General features: G+C 35.7%; 1 protein-coding gene across 5 annotated transcripts in view; it reads left to right on the plus strand.

Moving 5' to 3' along the window:
- Positions 1-9,169, plus strand: part of Aplf (aprataxin and PNKP like factor) — an 88,683-nt gene extending 79,514 nt beyond the window's left edge. For all 5 annotated transcript variants that reach the window (XM_063229539.1, XM_063229537.1, XM_063229536.1 and 2 more), the window contains one exon: positions 8,679-9,169. In XM_063229539.1, coding sequence (XP_063085609.1) covers positions 8,679-8,881 — 203 coding nt within the window. In that variant the 3' untranslated portion in view covers positions 8,882-9,169. The remainder of the gene's footprint in view (positions 1-8,678) is intronic.
- The last annotated feature ends 1,387 nt before the right edge of the window (positions 9,170-10,556 follow it).

Raw genomic sequence — 10,556 nt, forward strand, 5'->3', positions numbered from 1 at the left:
AATGTGATCCCCAAGCATCATCTAACATCTGTTATCTGTTAGAGTTCTTTTGTTTACTAGTAACTGGACACAAGATTTCAAAGTAGTCTGATGAGAACTCATTTACTTCTGTAACTGAACAGTCCAGAAGTAGGACTGGATTTAAATAAGATTTATTGCTTTGGCTCATTAATGTCAACCATATTCCCAAAACCCCAGTTTCCTACCATCATTCTGTCTTTAGAGAGGTATTGGAAAAAATGAACAACTTTGACCACCATGACTCCTAGGAAAATAGTGAAATTTATTCTTTTTACTAGCTTTGATTGCATGTGCCCTTGAGCTGATCACTACGGCCTTTTTGTGGGATCAAGGCAGGGTCACTTTCATCGCAAAGTACCACAGGGGTCCCTGGTAGAGGCTAAACTTTGGGGAAGGGAGTCCTGATTCTGGACTCTTAACATTTGCCCTTTAAACAACTTCTTTGTAATAGTTGTATAATGCAGAGACCAGGTCAGCAAACAGCATTTCTGCCCCAAAGCGAGAGAATGAAACATAATGCTGTTGCGGCTCTGCTGACTTGCACTTCTGTGTGCCTGCATAAAACTCGCTTGTGATAAAGCAGTCAAACTTAACTTCATAGTAAGGTAATTCCACCTGTTATTCCTCATTGTAACTTCAGTGTTTTAAAACTCCAGACGTAAGTGCACTCCACCCCAGCTAACAGGCTATCGAGGTTATATTTATACCTTCTGAGCTGTTTGTATTGATTAATATTTGTGGTAGATAAGGTAGTTTTTTTCCAGTAATACTATAACAACATTTGACTAAAACTGCATTTTCTTTACAAATTATGGTGTTGTTCCATGAAAGGACATTTGTGAATCTTACAGAAGCCAAACCTAAAAGCTATCTTTATGCATGTATCATAGTTTCTATTCTCTGAATTTTCTTTGACAAATTGCTTGGAATTATCACTGAAGTATCTTGTGAATGAAGACTATACCTTACAGCAGTTCACTTTTTAAGAACATTTTATTTTACCAGAAATTTAGTTTTCCTTTAAAAAAAAGTCTAGCCTTTTTAGATGATAATGTGGCCTTTTCTGCAGCAGTCCACTGTTACCCACGGTTTGCTTTCTATTGTTTAGTTACTGCAGTGAACCTAAGTTTTGAATAACTTTTATTACATTGTATGGTTACAGTCATTTTATTTTACTACTAGTTATTATGGTTAATCTCTTACTGTGCCTAAGTAAGAAGTTAAACTTTATCATATATCAGTGTGTATAGGAAAAAACATGGTGTATGTGGGTTCAGCACTAACTCAAAGGCTCGAGCTCCGTGGGAGCTCTTAAACGTATCTTCTGCAGGGAAGGGAGACCACCGTGTGTACTCTCAGGAGCTGTGATGTACTGGTGTGTTAGAGCATCTCTTCCCCCTCTAACACTTACACATGGAGAGTCTGGAACATTTCAAATATTAAAATAAATGTTAAGACCTTATTATAGTTCCTAATCAGAAATACCTAACAGAATTCTAACATACTTTTCTCATCTCTCAAATGTTTAAAGTCTAGCGTTACCCCAGATTGTAATCTCACGTATGCATTGATTCTTTTCGCCCACATGTTACTTGTTTCCTATGTGAGCAATTTAGTGATATGAGAACTGGCTGGACTATGGTTAGAACCAGCCCTGGCTTTCCCTGACTATGAGATGCTCTGAAATCTTGGCGGCAAAAGAAGGAATACTTTCTGCCAAGGTTTATCCAGGTAGATTTGATGTGGGAACTTTAAGTTGACCTTTAAGGTAGTAGGACTGGGTAGGTTTTGTTTTATTTCTTAAATATTCAGCTTAAGGTGGGATATCATAGCTGCATAACAAAACTAAGATTTAATATAGTACCAATATTAAAATAACCACATTAAATTTACTGTTTAATTTCTACTTTGTAACACTCTGGAAACAACTTTAGGCTATAAATTTTTTCTATCCCTGTAGCAGCTTACATAGTGCACTGTTTTTTAAGTTTGACTGCTGTCATCTGTTAAGTTTCTTGCGTATCTGATTAGTTTAAGATTTCACTAAGTTTCTACATGTTTTCAGATGGCTGCAGTTTGGCACAGTGTATTGAATGCAGCAGTGAACAGTGCCAGGAAAATGTTTTATACTTTCTTAGCTACCTTACCAGTTGACAGCATATCAAATAAATTGTCATCAGTGTTTTAGCTTCTAATTATTGGAATCATTCTTTCTGGCCTCTGTTATTATGTGGTTATATATGCTTCCAGGCAGTTGGTGCCATTCATTGGTGAAAATTTAGAATTTCCTTTGATAACCAGAGTTTGGATAGTTCTGCAGTGCTGTATACACGTGCTCATGTGTACCTCCCCTCGCCCGCAAAAAGTTGAACCATGAGAGCCAGAAACAAAGCTAATACGGAAAGTTAGAGAAACTTGAATTAAATTCTGTAGATTACTACTTATTTGGGGAAGAACTGAATGAGAAAGGAATATCCAAAAGCTTGATGCAATGATGTTTAAAGAACAAATAAACTTTGTGTATAATAAAGTAGTTCAGAGATATACAAAGTGTTTTCTCAAAATATGATTAGTGGCTTAGTGCATTTAAAAATACTCTTTACATATAAAATGAAACATTATCAAAAATATTCTCATAGTATGTAGTAAATTGTATGGGCCAAAATATTTCTTTACTTAATAAAAGTCCTAAGATTTGTGGTAAAGGAAAGGAAAATAAAGGAAAGAATTAAACTCTTAATCTGCCAAGGAGTATTTTCCATCTTAGATTTCAGTATGAGAAAATTATTTCATAAAATCAGATGAAAAGATCTTTTCTCCACGCAGAGCCAGCGTTTCTTTTGCGATAGATCTGGAATGGCATTCTCTTTACTAACTAGCACTGAAAACTCAGTTCTTGTCTGAACTTGCAGGAAAGAATTTGCAGTAAAACTTTTAAGGAAATGGATACTAAAAGCAGAACTGTCATTCTTAAACTACTCTGCTTAAGTAGAAAAGTCAGAATTATGAAGTTATCTGATGCATCCAGTTGATTTCTATCCCCTTGTCTAGTCCTCTTTCTCTTAAATGATGTTATTTTTATGAGAGACTCTTTGCTGAGTAAGAGAGGACAACCAAATGACTAACCTTTACTAGCAGCAAGGAACCTTGCTTGGGAAGAAACAAGGTTACTTCTGATTGTTCGGATACATGCAAATCATTATGTTTCAAACAAACTAGATATAATACAAAAAGGCAATAGGCTTTTAACTTTTAAAATTATATTATTCTGTTTCTTTGCACATTTGTTGGAAGTCACGACTACAAAAACAAGACTACAAAAAAGTGTATTTTTTATGAACATATTAAATAGTTATTGTTAGGTCTTCTATTATTTGCGAATTTCTACTAACTCTTTACTAACTGTTGTTCTCTGAAAATACTGGGGTGTGGACTGGGATTCTTTTATGGTTTACCACCTAAGGGCTGAGTGGTGTGTTTCTCTAACCAAAAAGCTTCCTTGTATCAGAAGCTTTCTTAGAAATTTTTTAACTTATGTTTTATTAGTACAGGCTTATTACAGAATGATCACGTTACTTGTGCGGAGTTGGTACATGTACATAGCACGTTTTAATCCCTTCTCCTGTTTCTTATCTCCCTATCCCTCCATCTCATGGTCATTTTCCCATTTGCAAAAGATCTATCTCCCTATTTCCTGTTATCTTTTATTTTGCTCTTTAGGATTCAACTCCGTGATATTTCAACTTGTGTATCTGATTTATTTCATTTAAAATTATGATCTCAAGGTGCATCCATTTTCTTACAAATGACTCAAATGTATCCTTCTTTAGGGTACAGTATACTCCATTATGTATAAATGATGCATTATCTTTATCATTTCATCTGTGATTGGACACATAGGCCACTTCCAAGATTTAACTGTTGTTTTGCTGTAAACATGGGCATGCATATATCAGTGTAGTATGTTGTCTTTAACTCTTTAAGGAGGATACCTAGAAGGAGCATACCTGGGTTGAATGGATTTTCTAGTTATAGCGTTTTTGAGGAATCTCCACACTGATTTCCATGAGTGGTTGTAATAGTTTGCATTCCCACCAACAATGTCAAAGGGTTCCCTTTTCCTTCAGCCTCCTCAGCATTTGTTATTATTGATTTCTTGATGATGGCCATTTTTCTTCTGGTGCTGATGGAATCTCAGTGTAGTTTTAATTTGCATTTCTGTAATGGTCAGAGATGTTGAACATTTTTTCACACATTACTGGCCCTTTGTATTTCTTTTGAGAAGTGTCCATTTCTGTTGCCCATTTTTTGATTGGGTCTTTCTTCTGGGTAGTCTTAGCTTTTTCAAGTTTTTTATATATTCTAGATATTAGTCCTCTGCTGGGGAATGGCTGGCAAGAGTTTTTCCCTATTCTGTAAGTTGTCTCTTCAGTCTTGATTGTTTTCTTTACAGTGCAGACGCTTAATTTGATACGATTCCATTTGTTTATTCTTGGTATTATTTCTTATGCCATTGAGGCTGTGTTCAGAAAGTCTTTGCCCCCACCTATGTCTTTAAGAGATTTATCCATCTTATCTTTCATCAGATTAAATATTTTTAACACTTACAGCTTCATCCGTTTTGAATTTTTATGTAGCAGGCAGTGCTATTGCAAGTTTTATGCAAGCTGCTCATTCCATCACGTTAAATCTGGATGCCTAGATCCCCTGCTGTGTGCTCCAGCCTGCCCAGCGAGGGGACACATGCACAGAAGTGGTTTTTTCCCTTGTTGCTTTCAGCATTTTCCACATTCCTTTCAGATAAAACATTAATTTTTGTGGTAAAGATAGACATTTTATTTTTAGGTTAGGTTAGTAGTCACACTTATTTCAGAATCCTGCTTTCTGATTTTGAAATCATATAACAATTTAGATCAACAACTTCACTGGATCAGTGTATTTACTAAGTTTTGTTACCCATAATCTCACTTCCAGTGATGAGCAGAAACTATAACATTTCTCTAAAATCATCTTCACAGAACTAGCAATTTAAAAACAATAGGACATGCTCCTGTAGATAGCAATCACAAATATTCAAAATTGTTCATCAAATTCACAAGAGAGCATTAATTAGCTTCCACAAATTAATAATGTTAGCTTTTAAAATTATGTTAAGAAGTATCTTATCTATAGGATATCACTAATAAAAAACAGAGCTGAATTCCAGGGAGCCTTAGATCATTATTTTATTTATTCATTTGAAACTCATTTTTGGGAAGTGAAATTTTTTTTTTTTTGGGAAGTGAAATTTGATGACTAACTATCCTGAGTTCTGTTGCAGATTTTTGTTAGATGCTGAACTTCCTGTTAAAGGAGCATAAATGTATAAGCATAAATATAAAATGTAAATAATAAATGTAAACATTTTTTGAGGAAACAAATGAGATTCTTCTGAAGAGAACCTGCTCAATAAATTGCTAAAGAGGGTCTGAAGTCCCTTCATGTAGCAAGATTTAAATGGAAGCTTCTTATCTTCTGTAATCCATTATATTCATGTGCAGGCCAGTGATCAAAGGTGGAGAGTAAATAAAGAAAGCTTCCGTAAAACAAAATATGCTCCATTTGGAAATGTTTCATTTATTCATCTATTTGTATGTTCAACAAATAAATATAACTGCCTTCCACATGTTAAGCACTGGTGAGGGGCTGCGGGTGCAATAGATGTAAAGCCTTGCCCTTGTAGAATTGTTATACGTGTGGACAGTCTGCATACAAACAATTGCATGATGATAACTGCTAAGAAAAGAAGTAAATCTTTATGAGAACAGAATAGCAAGAGAGTGGAAGGAGGCACCATCCCCCATACGATGGTAAAAGCTGCACTGTCTGGTAGTTTGACATTAGGGGAAAAAATGAAGGAGTGCAAGCCAGGTAATCATCTGAGGGAGAGAATGCCAGGGAGTGGGGGTGGCAGCTTCCAAGTGCAGCAGACAGAGTTGGAAGGGAGAGTAAGTGGAGGGGCATGGAATAAGGTCAGGAAGCTAGCAGTGAGCCAACCGTGGAAGGCTTCGGAAGCCAAAACCTTGAATTAAGGACTTCGGTTTATTTAGAGGGAGGTAGAAAGCTATTGCAGAGTTTTCTGGCTTCTTTGTGGAGAAAAGGCTAGAATGAAAGTAAGGAAACCAATTAGGAGCATCAGGAAGGAGAGGATAGTGTTTGAACCAGAGTGCCACAGTGGATGGGATGAGATGTACTGAGTATACTTCACAACAGAACCAGTAGGCCTCTTGACATATTGGATTTGGGTTTTCAGTAAGAGCACTCAAGATGACCCCAGCCAGAAGGCTGGAAGGTTAGAGCAGTCGGATTGAAGACTGATAGAAGGATGGTCAGATTTGAGTGAAGCAACTCCAGAGTTTTGTTCTGAATTTAGGTTTCAGATGCTGGTTAATCACCAGGTGGAGATAATACATTGGCAGTCAGATAAATGAGTCTGGAATTCAGGGCAGTGGATCGAGGCATATGATGTAAATTTGAGAACTTAGGGTATTAGACTGGATAGTCAGGTCAGGACTGAATCAAGAGAAGAGGTCCCAGCCTGAAACCTGAGCATTCCAAAATTTAGAGACTGTTAAATTAAGGAACACCCAGCAAAGGAGACCAAAAGAGCAACCAATGAAGAGGGAGGAGAACTTAAAGTTGTTTCAGCTTTATATCTACTTTTCATATAAATTCTTTAAGATAATATCGAAACCTAAAAGGGAAAAATTACCGAAGTATCATTAGCACATATCTGATGGTCATGTGCAAGTGTATCTACAACAAAGCACTTACATGAGGTATTTCTAAGAGCAAAACAGACAAGAACAGAGGCTAATGTTTTTCTCTTTTTGCTCACTTCCCCAACTTCCACCTACCCTGGAGTCCTATTTCTTAAATGCATCTTGCTATTTTTTAAATGAGAAATTGAAATTGGCTAGACATAAAACATTTCCTCGAGATGTTTGCTGGAAGGTAAAGAAGGATAAACACATAATGTAACTGATATACTGCTTATATTAAGCTAATAAGAATGATGTGTGTTTTTCTTAAATTTTTTGGTACCTGGAATTGAACTCAGGACCTCATGCTTGTTAGGCAAGTGCAGTGTCACTGAGCTGTATCCCAAGCCCTTCTTATTTAATTATTAAGATAAGCTATCTCAAATCCTCTTTGGAATGAGTAGTGATATATTCTTTATGGTAGAACTTTCTTGAGTTACCATTAGACTTTAACATTTTCAATCTGTATATCTGCTGTTCACAGGGATTGTCCTTTGCCACTAGGACTATCAGGTAAATCTTCCTAGTTGTTTCTAAAATGTTCCATAACATTCTAGAGTTTCTCAGCACCTTACTTTGAACCAGGTCTGCTGCTCACTTTGGAAAGAACATACAACAGAATAGGGTAAGGGATAAATAAATTTAGACATGGAAGCATTTTCTAATATTATTTATATTTATTTTATAAATATGTATGTGTGTGTGTTCTAATGGCTGTTATCTCGGCTTACTGAAACATGCACTATATGAAATCTTAGAGCCATAATATTAACTTTCCCAAGTACTTAATCTTGTATCTTCTTGTGTGATTATAATCCTGACATGTTGAGCCAGATTTTGCCAGATTTGCTATGAAAACAAACCCCAAATTTCCTTACAACCTTACAACAGCAAGTAAGTGTATCTCTCCTTCATGGTACAGCTGTGAGTTGCCCATGGCTCTGCCCCATGTGTATGCTCACCCTAGAATCTGGCTGAAAGATTATGTGGAACATGCTGTTCTTGTGGTAGAGGGAAAATGGCCAAGCAGAACCACAGAGAGATTCAAAGCTTCTACTTAGAAGTGGTGCACACACTTCTGCTCAGGTTCCTTTGGCCAGGTCAGTGTGTGTGTATGTGTGTGTGTGTGTGTGTGTGTGTGTGTGTGTGTGTGTGTGTGTGTAGTGTTATCACAGGAAGGAGCAGTAAGTAACTGTAACAGTGTACTTTCTACCACATAGAAATATAGGATCCATGATTATGATTATGATATTACTAAGGAACCATTATTTTGACTTCTATACGCCATTTTACTCCCAGAACTTCATGATAAGAAAAGTTAGTCCTGTAAATGACATTCCATCACTTTAGTCCTCTTTTAAACAATTTGTAGTATTAGACTACTTATTAATGTCTTGGTTACTTTTCTCTCATTGCTGAGACAAAATACTTGACACCCAAAATTAGGAAAGTTTTATTTAGCTTACCATTTTTGGAGGTTTCAGTCCATACTCAGCTGCCTCCAAGGCAGGGTGGCATGGCTAAGGGGGCAGCTGTTCATGGTGGCCGCAAACTATAAGAGCAAAAGGGCAAAAGAGAAACATACACATCCTTCCTTCCCTTATATTGTATGCCGGCTACCTGCCCCTGGGCGGGTGCAATGCTCACACCACCAATCCCAGCGTAAAACGACAAATAATCACAAATGCTAAACTTAGCAGCCTCCATGACTGCATGAAGCTTTGGGGGGACAGCCAACACAAACCGTAACAGTTGATAAAATTAAATCTTGTTGTAAAAAGACATTTTACAGTCAACATCTCTGATCTGAGGTTGAACTGCAATTGATGTGTGGTGTACCAATATTCTGTTTCTCAGAGAGAAGTGCCACAGATGAAGATGATGATACTGGACAGCCCAGTGAGTATGACCCGAATGACAGCTTTCCAGATGATGAGGAAGAAGAGTATGAGCCCACAGATGAAGATTCTGACTGGGAACCAGAAAAGGAAGACCAAGGACAGGAAGACGTTGAAGAGCTTTTGAAAGAAGCAAAAAAGTTTATGAAAAGAAAGAAGTAACTCTTTTCCTATCTTAGGTTCACATTGACTTTTTCTGTGTGGAAAAATTCAGGAACTAAGTGGTGCTTAAGTGATCTTTTCCCTTCTTTTGATAGTTGTAACTTTTGCTGTTGACTCTTTGTGAATAAAATATTGAAACATCTGTCTTCAGTAAAGCAAGAAGAATTAATTTTGTTGTCCTGCCCTTTCTTGGCCTGTTTAAGGCAAGAAGCAGCAGACAAAGAGGTTAAAGAGTAATAATTGATATTTTTCAGTACTTTGTATATTGGCAATAAAAAATAAAATCCATGAGTTTTGTTGTTTTTTCTTATTCTTCGAAGATTCTATGTTTTATAGAGTACTATGCAAGTATAACTAGGAAAATCACATGAGGGGTGGGGAAGCATGATTATAGTTCTTCAGACAAAACGAGGCTTTGAAAATGACAGCTATTACATATATAATGGCTATTAATTTTTCTAGTACTCTACATGTGAACTTTGTAATTTCATTTACTACTTTTACTCTGCAATTTGGAGAAATTTTTCCCAAATCAATACTGAAAAAAATTCAGCTAAGCTATAGAAATGTTCACCTTACAGGAAATGTTATTTCCTGTTCCATGTTTGTAATTTTCTGTAAATCTGATTTTAAAGGTAGAAAAACTCAAAGAATTTGACAACTTTTTCAAACTAAAAGCTACCCTATTATTTTTACTTTCATTGTGCTCTTTGCAGTAAGAATACAAAAGTGATTTTAACCATAATTTTCTCAAATGACATTATTTATTTTATGCTCAGATGAAAGTAGTGAATTATTTGCCAGGTCTTAAGATTCTGGTTTCTTGGATGAAAAAGTTCTCCAGTTTTATGAGGTGTATCTCTGTATTTCTGTTATTAAGCTACTCCAGGCTTAGTAGTATCATTTTAACTGACTTTAAATTCTTAAAATATAGTTTAGAATTTTAACAATAGTTGGGTGTATATACATAATGCAATGTATTATTGAAATCATAGATCAATACCTTAAATGAACCCTTATTAAACTAATTTTTTTCACTCTAAGAACTTATACTGTGTTAGAACAAAACAGATTTATAATATTATTTTCTTAGTTTTTTAAAATATATCTCCAAGCAATTGAACAGTATTATAACTCACTTAAACTGAAGCAAGGTCAATCAGTATTTCTCTAGAGTCTTACCTATATTCTGACTACTTTGGGAACACATTTTTCCCATCTTTTATATCTTTATAAATAAAGAACATTTATGAATAAAATGTTTGAATTCGTTCTTATTCTACACTAACCAAATCCTTAAAAACTCTTTAATCCATTTCTAGGTGCATACTCGAATTGAAAACATGTCTGCCCAAGAACTATACACAGTGTTCATAAAAGCATTCTTCTTAATAGCTACAAAGTAGAAACACCAAAATATCCATCAGCTGATTAATGAACAATCAAAATGTGGTGTCCCTGTGCAATGAAGTATTATTTGGCTATAAATAGGAATGAAGTACTCGTAGAGGTCTCAAACAGACTAATCAATAGAGACAGAAAGTAATTAGTGCTTTCTAGTGACCTGGGCAGGAAGAATATGAATAATGGATATATGGTTAGTTTTTGCGTGATAAAAATACTCTAAAATTAGAGGTGATAGCACAACTCTGTCAATGTAAAGAAACCAATGGAC

This window comes from Cavia porcellus, unplaced genomic scaffold (assembly GCF_034190915.1).
Source record: "Cavia porcellus strain 051 isolate PalLab524CR breed Dunkin Hartley unplaced genomic scaffold, mCavPor4.1 scaffold_18, whole genome shotgun sequence".
NCBI lineage: Eukaryota > Metazoa > Chordata > Mammalia > Rodentia > Caviidae > Cavia > Cavia porcellus.